We start from the raw sequence: 19684 nt of genomic DNA on the forward strand, positions 1-19684 counted from the left end.
ATGTACAATGAATTGAAGAGCATTCTGCTGTCATGCGTAACTGATTAGAACAAAGAAAAAAAAAAAAAAGAACCAAATGACCAACTATGGAAGAGGCATTTTAGAGGGAGTAGAAGGGCCCCTTTCTCTAGAGACAGTTCACCCCATGAGGCCCATGTTTTTTTTTTCTGCTTACTTGGGAATATGGATCTCTGGCTGTTCAGAGAATCTACTACAAATTCTGCTGACCAGAGTGGACCCAGGAAGCTGGCAAATCTTCCCATCCAGCCCCACTCCCAACTTCCTCTCTGTCATACCCCTCACCCAGTTCTGAGAAAAGACAGTTCTTCCTCCAGCTGATGCAATTAGCTCCCAGAGCCAGCTTCTAGGCTGGCTGAGTAGGAGAAAGGGGCTGTATGTTCACAAAGTGCTCCCAAATCAATCACAAACATCAAAATAGTCATAGCTACAAGACTCTGTGGTGAGCCCAGCTCCTATAATTCACTGAAGAAGAAACTGAGAGCCTAAATCCACCTCTAGCCATGCTTTGTTTCCTCACCTGGGAGGATGTCACTGCTGGATATATCACTTACTATAAGCCTATGAATTTTAAAATTCTGTGACTAGACAAGATTTGTCACTGACCAAACACATGTCTGCCTCTCCCCTACCTGGGAGCCCTTGGTAGTCAAAAACCAGGTCTTGGCTTTTCTTTCTGCCCAGCACTTCAGGAGCTCAGGACTATTTCCATGCTTGCTGACCCAGAGGATGAATGAAAGAAAATGTGGAAGTCTCTCTTCCTTCCATGTGTCCGGGTATGTCTTCATTCCTTCCTTCATTTTTTTCATTTGACACACCTTTGCTGAGCTCCTGGGAAGCACTGGTCACAGAGGGTCTCTGTGAGGAAGCTGTCAATGTCATCCCAGACCCCAAGGAGCTCAACTGCGTCCTTTCACCATGGACAGTCCCTGACAGAAACACTCCATAAGTCACCATCAGTCAGGAGAGCTCTTGGTCTGCCTACTAGACTGAGGACCCCGCCACCCCCAGCCCCCCCACCCCCACCAGGCTTAGACCCCAGCCAGAGTTCACTCTGGACAAGTCCTGGGAAGAGGTTTTTGCTGGGGACAAAGGAGATTCCAGTTAAGATCCATGAGTGTGTATACAAAACTCAACCAATGGACACCATTCTTCCAAACTCTCTTAGGCCTCCATCCCTCAAACCACCCTTGGCTGTCCGTTAGGGCCTTTTTTCCCCTTTCCAGCCAGGAATTTACAGAGATTCTCCATGATTCTTCCCTTCCCAATCAATCTTGCAATATAGGAAGAAACTGATTTGGCTGAAGCAAGATGAAGAAACTATAGCTGTATCCTTTGGCCATCTTGCATTAGTCCTTAGGTCTCTTCAATAGAACCAGAGAGCCAGGCACAGTGGCACATATCTATAATCCCAACTACTTGGGAGGCAGGAGGATTACAAGTTTGAGGCCAGCCTGGACAATTTAGCAAGACTGTGTCTCAAAACAAAATAAAAAGGACTGGGGGTGTAGCTCAGTAGTAGAGTGCTTACCTAATATGTGTAAGGCCCTGAGTTCAGTCCTCAGTACTGAAAAAAACAAACACAAACAACAACAGCACACACACACATACACACACAGAGAGAGACTTAAAGTACAACAAAAAACCACCAGTCAGGAATAAAAGTCCAAAGCCTTATCCTTACCTCATTACCCCTTCTGGCCTTAGTCCCTGCTGGCAAATCAACTTGTCAAGGGGGAAGAGATGGCTCCAAAGAAGGGTCTGAGTTGTTCCCAGAGAGAAGGGGAAATTCAACCCAGAACCACCAGGGTTCTGGGAAAATGAGAAGGAAAGACTTTCAGCAGAGGCATAGGCAGAGATTTCCTTAGGAAAGTAGAGTCACATTTAGGGGAGAATATGGGCATTCTCAAGAGGGAGACACCTTTGAGGGTAAAGCAAGGAATACACATGCAAGGAAGAATGTGGGCCATCTAGAGAGTAAGAGAGGTGTTTTGGTGGTTTCCTGCTCTTCTTTTAAAGGAAACTTGGTAAGGGCTGGGTATGGGAAGGTATGATGGAATTATATCACATTGGTGATCTCAAGGCAGTTTCTGGTTGTCTGGTCAATATCTGGATCCTTAGGCTGACATAGTCTTCATCATCTGATCAACAGATAGCATTAGAAAGTCCCCTAAATTATGAGTTTCTTAAACTGTTGTATGTCTCTTTGTTTAATTTATCGGGGGGTTAATAACAATACTCAAATAGATTAACAGATTTCCCAGGAATTTGGGGGTGACAGACCTGGAAAGTTATACAGCACTTCTGGGTAAAAATCTATTTCCTTGCCCTTCTACTACATCTCCTTTCTACCTCTTTCTCATTCCCTCTATCATACCTCAAACTAACCTGAACTCTGCTCTATGCTAAGCTCTGGGCTGGTCATGGGAGTTACTCCCAAGCATAGCCCAGGCCCCCAAGAAGCTCAGATGTGGGAGACTGATGTGGGAGGACAGACAACTAAACCAATTAAACCACACCGGACTGGGAAATATTTTCCAGGCAGAAATACCAGCCTGAACAAAAGCTAAAAAGCGCAAAATAACATGGGTATATACTGATAATTCTCCAGTATGACGCACTTTCCCCGATACTCCACAGAAACTTTCAAATCTTCCCTCCCCCTCTTCCTAACTCACCCCTAGAGGTCTACCCTCACCTGCCATGGCTGACCTTTCTGACCAGATCGCCTCCCTCCCACTATAGAACAGGCTCTTATCCCAGTTGCAAGGGTTGGCCTCTGCAGACTCCAGGAAGGGCTGAACCTCTTCCAGCCCACGAGGCCTAGCGCCTCCCCCTACGGTTCCGGTCAGCAGAGGGCGCTGTCGGGCAGGAGCAGATCGACAGAGCGATCAGCGGGAAACGCGGGTTTCCAGCCTCAGAATCGTCTGCCTCCTTAGCCGGTGAAACCTGGGGGCTGGTGGTGGTAGGAGAAAAATACTCTCATCTCTTTCCAAGATACCTCTCACCAAGTAGACGGCATCAGTGTTTCGAGCTGGTTTATTAAAAGGGCTTGATTTAGGAAAAAGCACTGAGCTGATTTCTCCCTCCGCCCCGCTACTGTGCTTTTCGAACCGATTCTGTAGACTCCGTCTTTGCTACGGGAACTTTTAGGTTCCATAGGTTTTCTGAGAGTCATCTCTCTGGTAATTCCAACTCTTGAGTAATTCTGGTGCCGGCCAGTTTTCCAGCAGAATTCCCCCGGTACCGACTGCCTGGGGCGGGGACACCTGCTGACTGGGGAGACCTGCGCCACCTCTTACTGCCTAGCTCCTGGGCTCCTCCTGCCCCTTCCTCGGGGCTTCGGGTTCTCCCACCCGGTGCGGGAAAAGTCAGGGCCGAAGTCCAAGGACCTCAGAGCCCTTTCTGTGGGACAGATTCCCAGCGCTGGCATGTTCCTTCCGGAGCGTTCTGATAGGCTTTGGCGGTACCCAGAGGCTCTTTTACCCCGGGGCTGGGGGAGAGGCTTGGGGCGACCCGAGCTACAACAGCTCACTGCCCAGAAATATTGGGAGTCAAATTGGTAGAAAAAGAGGTTTTTTTTTTTGTTGTTGTTTTTTATGCCAGAAAATAGAATAAACGTTTCAAAGCTTCCATCTTTGAAATCCCTGAAAATAAACAAAACTTTTGAAGAAGGCCTGGAAGTATAGCTGAGTATTAGAGCTTTGTCTAATGTGCTTGAGGCCCTGTGTTCAATCCCCAAAATGAAAAGGAAAAAAAGATATGCAGGGTCCCAGCTACTCTGACGGCTGAAGCAGGAGGATCGCTGGAGCCCAGGAGTTCAAGACCAGCCAGAGCAACATGGCAAGACCTCATCTCAAAAACAAACAAAAGGGCCAGGCCCAGTGGTGCATGCCTATAATCCCAGCTACTGGGGAACCTGAGGCAGGAGACCACAATTCAAGGCCAGCCTAAGCAACTTAGCCATATCCTATCTCAAAAAAGGACTGAGGATGTGGCTCCGTTGCTAAGTACCCCTAGGTTCAATCTCTGGCACCAAAAGGGAAAAAAAAAAAAAGGGTACAGAAGAGTTCATAATATGAAGGAAATCCTCATGAAATTAGATGGGGAGAATAATAAGTACATACATGTTTAGATGAATCTTGTAAAAATAGTATGATTCAAATTTCATGAGTGGATAAGTATATAACGAGTGGCACCAACCATCCCCTTGTTGAAGATCATATCAGAGTTTGATTCAATTTCACCCTGTGGTAAGAGACAATTGCTTTTGGCCATTTAAAGTTCAGACTCTGGGCTGGGGACATGGCTCAAGTAATAGCACACTCGCCTGGCATGTGTGAGGTACTGGGTGTAAGACTAGAAAAACGCCGCACCACATGACACAGATTACCAAAGAGGTTTCCGGTTTTATTACAAAAGCCTGTGTGTTTATATAGGTTTAAGAGAGGTAACAGGGCTGAGGTAGATAACAGGTCGCCCGTTTATTGGCAAGCTCTTCCATATGTCAGTTCCGGAGCCCAAGAAGTTAATTCTAATTGGGGCTAAGGCTTCCCACCAGCAGGATTTGAACATTGGCGCCTGCGGGAACGTTTCGTGCCAGTGAAAGAAACAAAGAAGAGAAGGAGGGTCGTTAGACGCCATGCTGGGGTTTTTCTCTGGGGTGCTGCTGCTGTTATATGTTTACCCAACAGTGGGTTTGATCCTCAGCACCACATAAAAATAAAATAAAGATATTTTAAAAAATAAATAAATAAATAAAGTTCAGACTCTGGCCTCTCCTTACCATACTCTCCCTTTTGGGGAAATTTCTGTTAAAGTCTTTGGCAAGGGTCTATTCCTGATCCCTAATCCCACTACAGAAGCCCAGGTGATTGGACGGTTCTTCTTCAGGTCCTAGTATGGCCAAGAGCCTGTCTGTAACCACAGCAGCAGTAGCTATCCAGTTCCACAGAGTGATCCTGGTCAGGCTCATGTAGCTGGGCCCCCCTGAGCCTCTGTCCCTCATCCTCTGTGAATATGGATAGGTTTCTAAGAATTTCTTTTTGTTTAAGGAGCTGGCATTGGCCTTAGTTACCTCAGGAGCCCAGTTTAGCATTCCTGCTGTATTTGGCCACTGGGAGGATCTGCTGCTAATTCCCCACCCCTGTGAAGGATTCCTCCTCTCCTAGGGTTGTGAGAAAAGGTTATGGGGTAATCAGCTGCAGCCTGCAGTTAGGCTGGGAGACAAGAAATGAGGGGCTGAAAGAAATATAGTTCATTGCTCTCCAGGAACCAGGAGGACTAGTTGACAGAAATCCAGGCAAGGGAGGTGCTCTTCTGAATGACAGTGGCCAGTTGGGAAACAATAACTAGTTTCCACCTGGTGTTAGGTACGTGAAAATTGGCCCTGCAGGCTAGATGCTGTCATCATGTCCTAAAAAAGAGGGTGGGTGGGGGGAAGAGAATATCTAAGAAGCTCTAACTCAGACTGGGCCAAAGAGAGGCCTTAGGGGCATCAAGAGATGGCTCTGAGAGGGAGGGAGGAAGAGAGTGCTTGAGGACTCTGAAAGTCCAGGATTTGGGGCACTGCCCAAGTTGGATACTTTGCTGTCCTGTATTTGCTAGTCATGATTCAATCAGAAACTCTTAGATGAGAAAGGCCTGTGGGTCTGTTTGGAGGAGCAGGGAGAGAGGATGGTAGAAAGATGGGTCCCACTGGTCTGGTGGGCAACCCTGAGGCAGGAGTGGGTGACAACAATTTTTTTTAACCAGTCTTTTTTTGAAGTATAACTTATATGTAGAGAAATGTACCCAAGTAATTTTTACAAAGCACACCTGTGTAACCAACCCCCAGCTCAAGAAAAAGAACATTGATCTGGGGATGAAGCTCAGTGATGGAGAGCTTACCTAACATGTGCCTAGGCCCTGGATTCTATCCCCAGTGCCATAAAACAAAACAAAACAAACAGCAACAAAACACTGCTCAGCATCCCAGAAGCTTCCATTTGAAAGGCAATGATTTTAGAGAGGGCAGGGGACAGGGTCTCAGAGCCAAGGGGGAAGGGAAAAAAAGATCCTGCCAGGTATCAGCCTGGGCTGATGTATAGTATAGGCCTGGAAGATCAGCAGGAAGACCCCCACACCCAGCTCTCTGCCATTTTTTTTTCCCTAACTTTACTTTGAAACAGAGTTTCACTAGATTGTTCAGGCTGGCCTACAGTTTGTGATATCCCCCTGCTTCAATCTCCAGGGTAGTTGGGGTTACAGGCATGCCCCATGGTGCCCAGTTGACCCTCCTTATTACCAGAAGTTAGTGAACTGGCTAGCATGCACCATGTACAGTGCCAAGTGTTCAAGGTCCGCCCCAGAGAGCTTGTAGAGCAGGTTTTTAGCCATGGGCAGCCCTGGAGAGAGGTAGGAAACACTGTGTTCTTAGGTCTCAGACCAGGTGGAGCTGGGCCTTGCACCTGAGGGCAAACAGGAAGAGGATGGCTTCCTGGAGGGGCTGAGAACATAGGTGCCAGGAGGATCTGGGAGTGGCTGGTCACAGGGGAGATACTGCAGCAGACACTATTTGCTGCTACCTAAGTTTCTGTTTGTCCAGGAATGATTCACCTGAGTCCACTGATTAGTGCCTCCTCCTCTTACCCTATGAGTGAGGGACAGAGGGATGAGCATAGCTGTGGGGATACAGGACTAGCATTTGAACTCTGGCTCAGGGCTTAGTAACTCTGGGAAAGTTACATTCCCTCTCAGGCCTCAGTTTTCTTATCACCAAAATGGGACAACAATGTACCACATAGAATCATAGCAAAAAGGAAGAAATAAGATAAACCTTCTAAAATGTCTGATGTTGGGCAGACATTTAATAAGACATTTGTTCCTTTCCTTTGCCATTTTTTTCACTTAGCAAATATTTATTCGAGGCCTGATATGTAGTAAGCAACTATATTAAGCAAGGAGAAGCAAGCACTAAACAAAACAGATATGGAGCCCAGCTGCAGTAACGGACCTTGGGACAGACATTAAATAAAAACATGTGTCATAGCCGGGCACCAGGGCTCACACCTGTAATCCCAGTGACTCAGGAGGCTGAGGCAGGAGGATCACAAATTCAAAGCCAGCCTCAGCAACTTAGTGAGGCCCTAAGCAACTTAGTGAGACCTTGTCTCAAAATGAAAACATAAAAAAGGGCTGGGGATGTGGCTCAGTGGTAAAGTGCCCTGGGTTAAATCTCAGTACCAAAAAACAAGGAATGAAAAACAAAACAAAACAACAACAAAAAAATGTCATGAAGGAAAAGACTATTGTCTTATTAAAAGAAACTTCAGTGATGACATCTGTCAAATTGAGTGGTCAGGGTGATACTGATCTTGGTATCAGGAATGGGCCCTTGTTTCCCTGATATTGAAGATTAAAGACCTGAAAAATGCCAAGACCAGTGTGGAAAGTCAGTTTTATTTAAGAAAGGGACAGTGACAAACTTCTTCAAAGAGAAGGGACCCCAGAATTGAGTGTCTGCGGGAGGGGGTGTGTCTTATTCTTTTATAGGCCCCAGCACTCCCCTTTTAATTATTGCCTTCTCCTCTCCAGGTCTGTGCCCAAAAGCAGGGATGTGGAGGCTGTTCGCAAGGCAGAGTGCCCAGGAGCATGAGCCTTTGTGGAGGTTAACAACCCATTTTTCTCTCTTTGATAACCAGTGATGACCAGTCATCATCCTCTCTCAACTCCCATCATTCATCACCTACACTGACTACCTGACCTTTGCCCCTGCCTAGGCCAGGTTGGGCTCCAGGCAGAAGGCTTTTTGGCAAAGACAGCATGTGTGTGTTAGGGTGGGTCAGCACAGTGGGCTCATTTTTTAAAAAATATATCTTTAGTTGTCAATTGAACTTTATTGTATTTATTTATTTTTGATGTTTAGTTGTAGATGGACACAATACCTTTATTTTATTTATTTATGTGATGCTGAGGATCAAACCCAGTGCCCCATGCATGTGATGCAAGTGCTCTACCACTGGGCCACAACCCCAGCCCAGTGGGCTCATTTTATAGAGCTATGCTCTTTTTTTTTTTTAATATATTTTTAGGGTTTTTTTAATTTTTAAGTTGTAGATGGATACAATATCTTTATTCTGTTTATTTATTTTTATGTGGTGCTGAGAATTGAACCTAGGGCCTCATGTGTGCGAAGCAAGCGCTCTGCCCCTGAGCCACAGCCCCAGTCCCTATTTTTAGTTGTTGATAGACCTTTATTTTATGTATTTATTTATATGTGGTGCTGAGAATTGAACACAATGCCTCACACATGCTAGGCAAGCGCTGTACCACTGAGCCACAACTCCAGTCCAGAACTATTCCCTTAATCTCATGTTCCCACTGTTTTTATCAATCTGTCCCCTTAAAAGAGAAGGCCTCTTGGGAAATGGGCCGTTTGGACTAATACATAAAGAATGAGAATGAGCTAGGTATAGTAGTGCACTCCTGTAATCACAGGGACTGGGGACTCTGAGGCTGGAGGAGGGCAAGTTAAGGTAGGCCCCAGCAACATAGTGAGCAGCTGTTTCAAACTAAATAAAAAGGGTTGGGGATGTGGCTCAGTGGTAGAGCAGCCCTGGGTTTGATCCTCAGCACAGGGGAAAAAAAGTGAATGAACTAGACCTTTTGGATTCCCAGCTGTGAGAGTTCCTTCGTCTCAGCTTTACCTTCTATAACATGTGGCTAAAAATCCATTCCTACTTTATGGGATTGTTAGAATGAAACCAAATCGTGCATATGAAATGGCCTCATAGGTGCAACCACACAAGGTTCTGTTTGTGGCTGACTGGTAGAAAATAGAGAGGCAGAGAGACAGAGAAGAGCTTCCTTAGCAACAAGCCGGCCTTGTTGGAAGATGGCTGCCCCTTACCTTCAATGCCATCTAACACCCTGCCCTGAGGAAGAATCTTTTATATGTTTTTTTCAAGAAAAGGGATGCGGGTCCCAGGTAGGTGAGCACCTCAGTTGTTCACTGTTTTTGAAAAGTAACCTTTTTTTTTGCTGGGCAGAGTGGCTCACGCTTGTAATCCCAGCAGCTAGGGAGACAGGAGGATGGGGAGTTCAAAGCCAGCCTCAGCAATTTAGCAAGGCACTGAGCAACTCAGTAAGACTTTGTCTCTATAAATAAAATACAAAATAGAGCTAGAGATATGGCTCAGTGGTTGAGTGGTCCAATTCTTCGTTCAACCCCCTGCCCCCACACACCAAAAAAAAAGTAACCTCTTCTGGAATGGGGGTTGTGTGCTTGTGTGTATTTTAGTTCATTCACATAGTTAAGCAGGAATAAAGAAGATATAAATTATTAAAGTTTCTGTGTTGATTAGAGTGACTTGTCTGTTTTTTGTTGTGGCTGATGTTTCTGCAAAGCCCCATCCAGATGTGGCCTTCTCCTATATAACTTGGGACTAGGGAGTATTCGGAAGGGAGGGTTCTGTTCATTTCTAGCTAACTTCAGTGTAGTTAATCTATAAGATAAACTGGCTATAAGATTGGGCTTCAGTGGGCAGCTCAATTTAAAGAGAGAGAGCAGACAGGAGCAAACTTCTGAGAAACTCCTGAGCACTGGGTCTTTGTTTTGTTTTTTGGTACTGGGGATTGAACCCAAGGGCACTTTGTGACTGAGCTGCATCCTCAGTCCTTTTTATTTTTCCTTTTGAGACAGGGTCTTGCTAAACTGCCCATGCCTTTAACTTGAGATCCTCCTGCCTCAGGCTCCAGAGTCATTGGGATTTCAGGCGTGCATCATTGTGCCTGGCTGAGAATTGGGTTTTGATGGGAGGTGCTGATGTTCTCATGGGGACAGGCAGGTAGTGAATACTTTAAAATCAGTTCCCTTCCTGTCCCAGTTCATGACTAATCATCAAGTAAATGGTACAGAGACAGTTCATGCATAAATGTGCACACAGTTGTGGGCATGCACGACACACACAGTCAATAGCATGTAGACAGGACACAGAAGAACCCCTCAAACTGGATTATCTGAGGAGAGTTTCATAAAGGAAATCTTTTTTTTTTTTTTTGGCACCAGGGATGGAACCCAGGGGCACTTAACCACTGAGACACATACCCAGCCCTTTTTAGTTTTTATTTAGAGACAGGGTCTTGCTGAGTAGCTTAGGGCCTTGCCAAGTTGCTGAGGCTGGCTTTGAACTTACGATCCTCCTGCCTCAGCCTCCCAAGCTGCTGGGATTACAGGTGAGCACCACCACATCAGGCTCTCATAAAGGAACTCTTGATAAAGTTTGGCAGGGTTTCGAGACAGCAACAGGGAAATAGTACTGTGACTCCCTAAACTAGTAAAAGGCTAACAAGACAAGGAAGGGAGCCATACCAGAACTGTCGGGGGCCCTGACCCTCAGAAGAGGAATGCAGCACCTTTCAGGGACTTGTCAGGAAGGGGCCCAGATATTCTAACAGTAGCTTGCTTCTGATCTCCTTAGGATCCCAGTGGCCAAACTCAGGTGGAGTCAGAGGGCCTAAGAGCCTGTGAATACACCCCGGAAATAATTGGCCTCCCTGGGGAAAAGAATATGGTGGATCTGGAAGCACAAATGGAAGACATGTAACACAGCATCTGCACCTATAGGCCTCTTTAGATTGCAAGGGACAGATATATCTGATATAAAGAGGCTTAAATAATAAAGACCACCTGGGGCTGGAGGCAAAGAACAGTGATAGAGTGCTAACTCAGCATATGTGAGACCCTGCCTTTGATTTCCAACACTGCAAAAAAAAAAAAAAGAAAAAGAAGAAATACCTTAGGTCACCCAACTGGAAGCTCTGGGGATGGGCCTTGTACATAGTTTAGCTATCCAAGGATAGCCAGCCAGAGTCCATCCCATTTGTTGATAATTGTCTCTCAGTTGTATTCCTTCATAGGGTGATAAGATGGTGACAGAGGAGAGTGAAGCAGGAATAGTTTCTGAGGAAAAAAAAAACACACCATGGTGGTTTTTTACAAAGGAGTATTGATAAAAGCAAGCACACAGTTCCTCTACAATTTGTGTTTGGGTGCTCACAGTCAATAAACTCAGGTGACGGGGTAAGTAACTAGAGAAATGCAAATCAAAATTGAGAAAGTTTATCTGTCATTTTATCCCCTATTATCCTTGACTATTATCCTTACTCTAAGATTTCATCTCATGCCAGTCAGAATGGCAGTTATCAAGAATACAGAGGATGTAATGTATGTTGGCGAGGATGTGGGGGAAAAGGCACACTTATACATTGTTGGTAGGACTACAAATTGGTGCAACCAATCTGGAAAGCAGTATGGAGATTCCTTATAAAACTTATAATGGAACCACCATTTGACCCAGCTATCCCACTCCTTGGTCTATACCCAAAGGACTTAAAATCAGGATACTACAGTAATGCAGTCACATCAATTTCATAAGCAGCTCAATTCACAATAGCTAAACTGTGGAAGCAACCTAGATGCCCTTCAATAGATGAATTAAAGAAACTGTGGCATTTTCAGGTAATTGGATGGAGTTGGAGAATATCATGCTAAGTGAAGTAAGCCAATCCCCAAAAAAACCAAAAGCCAAATGTTGTCTCTGATAAGTGCAGGAGGGGGCATGGGAAAAATGAAGGAACTTTGGGCAAAGGGGAGAGAGGATAGGGAGGGTGCATGGGAGCAGGAAAGATGTGGAATGAGATGGACATCATTCCCCTAGGTACATGTATGACCGCACATATGGTGCGACGCTACATCGTATACAACTGGAGAAATGAAAAGTTGTGCTGCAATTGTGTACAATGAATCAAAATGCATTCTGCTGTCATATATGCCTAATTAAATAAATACATTAATTAAAAATTTAAAAAATAAAAATTAAAAAAGGCCCACAAGTTTATGAACTGACCTTCTAGGCCTGGTGCTCTGTTTCCTTTAGTCAAGGTTAAATTGAACAAGCTCTTTTTCTTCTTCTTTTTCTTACAGTAGTAACAGGGATTGAACCAGGACCTTGCACATGCTAGGAGAGCTCTCTAATGCTGAGATACACTCCCAGCCTCAAAGTGAAAGTTCTAACCTTACTCAGGGACTCAGGTTGCCTGTTCCCTCCAGAAAGGAGCTTCCTAGGTCTGGGGCCCAAACAAGTAGAGGGCTTCAAAAGGAAGCCTAGCCATACTTCAGCAGCTATATTACCAGTGCAACAAACACTCCTTTAAATTTTTTAAAAAATATTTTTTAGTTGTTGATAGACCTTTATTTTATTTATTTATATGTGGTGCTAAGAATCGAACCCAGTGCCTTACCCATGCCAGGCAAGTGCGCTACCACTGAGCCCCAGCCCCAGCCCCACTCCTTTAAATTTGAAAAACTTAAAGACCCAGTCATTATCAGCTAATCTCTTAGTTTTTTTTTTTTTCTCCATTTTAGCTTCCTACAGATGAGGCAGTCAAGGATAATAGGGGATAAAATGACAGATGAACTTTCTCAATTCATAATCTGCTACTAAAGGTGTTTTGTTTTTTTTTTAACTGGGAATGGAACCCAGGGGTGCTTTACTACTGAACTGTATCCCCAACCCTTTGTATTTTTTTATTTTTTATTTTGAGACAGTCTCATTAAGTTGCAGGTGTGTGCCACCTGGTTCTCATACTTCTACTTTTTTTTGGGGGGGGTACTAGGGATTGAACTCAGGGGCATTCGACCACTGAGCCACATCCCCAGCCTATTTTGCACTTTATTTAGAGTCAGAATCTCACTGAGTTGCTTAGCACCTCGCCATTGCTGAAGTTGGCTTTGAACTTGCGTTTCTCCTGTCTCAGCCTCCTGAGCTGCTGGGATTATAGGCATGCACCACCCGACTGGGCTCATACTCCTATTTGTAACCACATCAGCCATAAACACCAGGTACAAGGTGATGCCAAAAGATATCTGCAAGAGTATTACATAAAAAAAGAAACTCCTTAAATATTTTACCATTCCTGCCCCAGCCACTCAATAAAGGGCAAGGCCTAGGCCACTCATTTGTTCATGGACAGTTCTGACTTTTCTCTATCAGAGCTGCCTCTTTCTCCTGGAGGAGGTGAAGCTTCCTCCCCCTTTTCTCTTTCTGATTAAAGCTTTTTTTTTAAAATTGCTTTTATTTTTTTAAATGCATGACAGTAGAATGCATCACAATTCTTATTACACATATAGAACACAATTTTTCATATCTCTGTATATAAAGTATATTCACACCAATTCATGTCTTCATACATGTACTTTGGATAATGATGTCTATCACATTCCACCATCATTGCTAACCCCCTGCTCCCTCCCTTCCCCTCCCACCCCTCTGCCCTATCTAGAGTTCGTCTATTCCTCCCATGCAATCCCTCCCTACCCCACTATGAGTCAGTCCTGATTAAAGCTTTGCCTATGTATTCATGCTCACTTGATTCAAACTCCATTCTTACACACACAGAGTCAAAGACTCCTGTCTCCAGTATCGCAGGCAATCAATCATGTTACCTGGCTGCTTCAACACCAGCCTGGAGAGGAAGAGGAGAGGCTACCACACTGTGCTCCAGAAATATAGTCAAATTAGTAGGAAAATAGGTTTTATCCAAAGCCAGCTCTGAAGGAAGATAGAAGAAACTTATTGCTTCAAGATCCCTGAAGGTGAATAGAGCTTTTAAAGAAGAGCACAGTGAGGGAGAAGGCAGGAGATGTCCCTGTGTCTATGAGTCAGCCCAGTGCTAGATGGACCTGAGCCGAGGGAGTGTCCATTTTCAGCTTTCTTGGTGTCCTGAGGATCTCAGCATTAGGGTGTGAACTGACAGCTTTCACTCTCAGTCAGAGCAAGTTGCCCTTAATTCAGAGTGGAAGCCCCTAAATGTGTCTGTTTCAATCATCTCATGCTGACATGAAAACTGCCCCTCAAAATTCTGGCCTCTGGCACCAGGAGGATGCCAACAGGACCTGAAAACCAAATTTACAGCCAGGAGGGCACAGTGGCATACTCCTATAATACCAGCTATTTGAGAGGTGGAAGGGAATGCATCACAAGTTCCAGGCCAGCCTAGCAAGTTAACCAGATTCCAATTAAAAAAAAAAAAAAAAAGACTGGTGTTATAGCACAGGAAGAATGGTAGGTATGATGTTCCTGGTTCAATCCCTAGATCCGTAGTAGAGGGCTTGCCTAGTAAGCACAAGGCCCTGGGTTTGATCCCTAACATTGGAAAAAAAGAAAGAAAAATGATTTACAACCCCACACAGCCTGATACATATACATATTTCTGCTTTTGTTCTTTCCCTAATCCTAATTCTTCAGGGGGTTCAGGAAGGCAGATTAGCTATCTTCCCTATTTGGTCAAACTGCAAATAAACTTATTTTTCTCAGATTTTATAATTTTTTTACTTTTGAGACAGAGTCTAAGTTGCTTTGGACCTCACTAAGTTGCTGAAGCTGGCCTTGAACTTGTGATCCTCCTGCCTCAGCCTCCCCAGTCACTGGGATTACAAGTGTGCCCACTGTGCCCTGTGGTTTATAAAGTAGCATTTCTAACAGGGTGTTGCAGCCAAAGATGATCAAAAGGGGGTGTCCTTCCTTGTTCTCTTGTCACAGGCCTCCTTCTTCCATTCCTCCTCTAACTCTGCACCTGCTTCCTGCCTCAGAGCTCAGGGTCCTGTGTGCCCCACTGTACCCTACCCTCCTACCACTGAACTCCTCTTCACCCTTGAGACATCGTCTGCCCTGGCTCCTCTCTAATGAATTCACCATTATTTATCCACTCTTTAGCATATCTATCTATAATTACAGTTCCTAGTTCTTTCCTCTTAAGACTGCTCACACTGTGTAACCAGATATTTATTTGTGGTTATTCAATTACAATCTGTGTCCCTGATGAAAGTGAGGCCTACAAGGCCAGCTCTTGTCCCCTAGCTCACTGCTTTCTTCCTAGTGCCTCATACCGTGATTGACACATAGTAGGCACTCAGATATGCATGTTCCTCTTCTCTCAAAAGAGAATGGCAATACTTGCAACCAACATTGTTCTGAAGATTAAACAGGATAAAACTCTCCAAACCGCCTGGCATGGAGTCAGGCCAGTCTGATCCATCCTGGAACATTCCCTAAAGACCTGGTTATTTCTTAAGCTCTTGTGGGGCAGAGGGAAGGGAATGGAAGTTGGTTCTTGTGGGTTGACATGGGTGTCCTCCTTTGCGGGTCTCATAAAGGGAGCTTTGTGTGGGAGGGGTGGGCAGAATGCCTCATGGGACAGCTGGGCCCAGGGCTGCCAGGCCTGGGCTGGGCACTCTGCCACAGGTAGCCTTCTGAGGGCCCTTTCATCTGAGTCCCAGCTGCCACTTGGCTGGCTGGCCAGAAGCCCAGCTGCCTGGGGAGCAGAAGGGCTGGAGGCTTTGTCTCAGGAAGAACAAAGAGCTGGTGGGTGGGAGGAGGGCAGAGGGAAACAGCACTTGCTCTTGGAATCAGGCCAAAGGGAAATAAGATCCAGCATAGACAACACCAAGGGGCCCTTTGAATTCTTTGGTTGCCATAGCACCAAGCAAGACAGGATAACAGGGACCCTCTCAGATAATTCCCCAACTCCTACCATGTTATAGGTAGAGAACTGAGGCCTAGAGAGGGGGAGGGACTGGCCCCAGGTTATCCTGTAAATGGTGGTTGAACCAGGTAGGACCTGGGTCTCTTGCCTGTTGGTGCTGACTCTGGTACAGACACTTCATCTTTGGTAATCCAGGGGTGCTCATACATGAAATGTAGGTGGTGCTAGGCGCGGTGGCCCATAGCTGTAATCCCAGAAACTCAGGAGGCTAAAGCAGAAGGATTGCAAATTCAAGGTCAGCCTTAGCAATTTATCAAGGCTCTAAGTAACCTATGGGACACCCTGTCTCAAAATAAAAATAAAATAAAGGACTAGGGATGAGGCTCAGTGCCTCAGTACTAAACACACACACACACACACACACACACACACACACTCACACAACCTAGAGGAAGAGGAGGAAAAGTTTATTTTGGCTCTTGGTTCCAGACGTTTATTCCATGATTGACTGACTTCATTGCTCTGGGCCCAAGGTGAGGCAGAACTTTATGGCGGAAGTGTATGGTGGAAGGAAGCTGCTCCACTCATGACAGCCAGGAGACAGAGAGGGAATAGGGAAGGGCCTCAGGGAAGATGAACCCTTCCAGGGCAAGCTCACAGTGGGCCCCCTCCTCCAATCACTCCGAACATGCCTATAGTTAACCACAGAGTCGTTTTATTTAAACTAGAATGGATGGATTCAGTTACAGTTCTCATAGTCTAATCATTTTGCCTCTGAGAATTCCTGCATTAACACAAGAGCTTTTGAGGGATATCTCATATCCAAACCATAACAGATACAAAATGAAGTGGAGGACCACCTGAATTTGGTCTTGAGGTGGTGCTGGAGTTTTCCAGGCAGAGAAGAATGGACTGGTGGGCAATTCCAAGTAGGGGAAACACATAACAAAGGCATGAAGGCATGAGAAGGGGGCTGGTGCTGGCGGTGAAGCAGGAAGTGGACCTGAAAGCCCAGGCTGCTTGGTGCTCACCCACTGCCCCTTGGAATGGGCAGCCCTCCTTTCTGGGGTGAATACACTTCAGAAGTCTGCCTCCCTGTGGAATCATCTGGACCCACGTGGCTGATCAACCTCAGAGGAGTCAGACTATGCAGAGGACAGTGTGCACTGTGCCGTGTGGCATTCACAGGAGGTTCCCCAACCAGGCACAATGAGCATGGAAGACTGCCTTGAAGAGATCACAGGTCCCTCCCCATGGCTTGGACACTTTTGGAGTGTTATAATGATTAAGGAACATACTTCACCTGGTGTTATGGTTGAGAATGTTTCCTGATGATTCATGTGTTGGAAGCTTGGTACCCAGTATGGTGTGTTAACATGTAGTGGGACCTTTAAGAGGTGGGACTTAGTGAGAGGTCATTACTGGCTTCTCCTCAGTGTCTCTCTGGCTTCTGATCTTGAAATATGATCTCTCCCTCTCTCACATAATCTCACCATGATGTCAATTGCCATGTTATAACCCAATTCAGCCAAGAGCTGAATTGATGGGCCTCCTGATCTTGGACTTTCAGCCTCCTAAACTGTGAGCTAAATAAATCTCTTTCCTATGTAAAGTACACAGCATCAGGTATTTTGTCTTAGTAACAGAAAATGGACTAATATACCCCGTAACCCAACGATTCTTCACGGGCAAAGGGAGAGAACTTTTGAGTGAAAAAGACATGGGTCCAAACATGGCTCCTGAAGTTACCAGCAGTATGACTTTTGAGCCACTCATTGAACTTCCCCAAGCTTCAGTTTCCTCATCTGTGCAGCAATTTTAACTATTTGGAAGGATTGGCATGAGAATCTGTGTTCACTGTCAGTACTCAGCACATGCTAGTTTCCTTTTTCCTCCCTCCTTCACTTTGCACAACTTACCTCCCTGCTGGAAAGAATGCCATTCAGATCTCTCTTGCACAAACCTCTTCCTCCTTCAAGATGACCCTCTTACATGAAGCCTTGCCAGATTCCCCAAAATGAAAAACTGACTTCCTCTTGGAATATCTTATGCTAGTCTCATGGTGTTGCCTTTTCTTTTTCTCATTTATACTTTTTCAAAATTGTACGTGCATGGAATTTTATTTACTCTATTTCAGTTCCTTGTGCCCTCCCCTTTCTCCTCCTCTTTCCCCCATTCTACTTCCTCTACTGATCTTCCTTTCACTTGCTTATTTTTTTTTAAATTTTTGATTAGTGCTTTATACACATACATAAAGGTAGAATTCACTGTGGTATATTTGTACATGGACGCAGTATAAGTTTGCTAAACTCATTCTACATTTCCTCATCTTACCTGTCCCTCCTCACTCCCTTCTGATATTCTTATACCCCACTGATCTTCCCTAAATCTTTATGACATCTGATCCCCTCCCATTTTTCTCTTATTTTACTCTAGTTTCTGCATAAGAATCATAAAGTATGGTCTTCTTGTGGAACTTATTTCACTTAGCATAATGTCTTTTTAAAAATATTTTTTAGTTGTCAATGGACCTTTGTTTTATTTATTTATTTATATGCAGTGCTGAGAATTGAACCCAGTGCCTCACATATGCTAGGCAAGTGCTCTACCACTGAGCCACAACTGGAGCCTGAAATATAATGTCTTTGAGGTTCATTCAAAGAACTTCATGTTGGAGCATGTGTCAGAATGTTATTTGTTTTAAGGCTGAATGATATTCTATTGTGTTATATATTACACTTTTGTTTACCCATTCACCTCTTTAAATTTTTTTTTTTTAGTTGTGTATGGACTCAATGCCTTTATTTGTTTTTATGTGGTGCTAGGATCGAACCCAGTGCTTTGAACTTGCAAGGCAAGTTCTCTACCACTGAGCTACAACTCCAGCCCTCCATTCACCTCTTGATGGACATTTGGGCTGCTTCCACTTCTTGGCTATTGTGGATAATGCTGCTATGACCATGAGCGAACAAATGTCTCTTCAAGACTTTATTTTCTACTTCTTTGGAGAAGTAGTCAGAAATGGAATTGCTGGATCTTATGATAGTTCTATTTTAGATGTTTTGAGGAAACTCTATATGATTTCCCAGACTGGTCAAATTTTTATTATTTTTTAACTAAATTGATTTTTTAGAACTTACTTTTGTGTGTGTGTGTGTGTGTGTGTGTGTGTGTGTGTGATGCTGGGGACCCAACCCAGGGTCTTGTAAATGCAAGGCAGGCACTCTACCAACTGACCTATATCCCCAGCCTGACCTTATTTTTTTTTTTTGAACAGTTTTAGATTTACAGAGAAATTGAAATGATAGTACAGAAAGTTTCCACATATACTACACTTAGTTTTCCTATTTATTTATTTATTTATTGTGGTATTGGGGATTGAACTCAGGGCGTTTTACCACGGCAGCCTCTCACCTAGTATTTTACAAATTCACTAAGTTGCTCTGGCTGGACTTAAACTTGCAATTGTCCTGACTGCATCTCCCAAACTGCTGAGATTATAGAGTTGTGCCACTACGCCCAGTTCTCTGTTCCTTAACATATTGTATTTTAATATTGTACATTTGTTACATTTATCCATGAACCAACATTGATATACTATTTTTAAAATATTTTTAGTTGTAAATGAACACAATATCTTTGTTTATTTATTTATTTTTATGTGATGCTACGGATAGAACCCAGTGTCTCATGGGTGTGAGACAAGTACTCTACCACTAAGCTACAACCTCAGTCCCTTGATATACTATTATTAACTGAAGTCAATAACATTTATATGTCCTTAGTTTTTTGTTTTTTATTTATTTATTTTTTCATTATCCCATCTAGTCTTGTGTCTCTTTAAGCCACTCTTGGTTATGAGTGAGGGCTTCTCAAATTTTTCTTCCTGTTTTTTTTTTTTAATTTTTAAATTTTTTTAGTTGTCAATGGACTTGACTTTTATTTTTTTGTTAGAGAGAGAGAGAGAGAGAGAGAGAGAGAGAGAGAGAGAATTTTTTAAATATTTATTTCTTTTTTAGTTCTCGGCAGACACAACATCTTTGTTTGTATGTGGTGCTGAGGATAGAACCGGGGCCTCACGCATGCCAGGTGAGCACGCTACTGGCTTGAGCCACATCCCCAGCCCCCCCCCTTTTTTTTT

General features: G+C 44.3%; 1 protein-coding gene across 1 annotated transcript in view; it reads left to right on the plus strand.

The window, feature by feature from the left end:
- Positions 1 to 16504: 16504 nt before the first annotated feature.
- Positions 16505 to 19684, plus strand: part of Kctd14 (potassium channel tetramerization domain containing 14) — a 14967-nt gene continuing 11787 nt past the window's right edge. The window contains exons 1-2 of the mRNA XM_048787875.1: positions 16505 to 16611; positions 19578 to 19632. Of these exons, the coding sequence (XP_048643832.1) occupies positions 16505 to 16611; positions 19578 to 19632 (162 nt within the window). The remainder of the gene's footprint in view (positions 16612 to 19577; positions 19633 to 19684) is intronic.

Source organism: Marmota marmota, unplaced genomic scaffold, assembly GCF_001458135.2.
Source record: "Marmota marmota marmota unplaced genomic scaffold, marMar, whole genome shotgun sequence".
NCBI classification, from domain to species: Eukaryota; Metazoa; Chordata; class Mammalia; order Rodentia; family Sciuridae; genus Marmota; species Marmota marmota.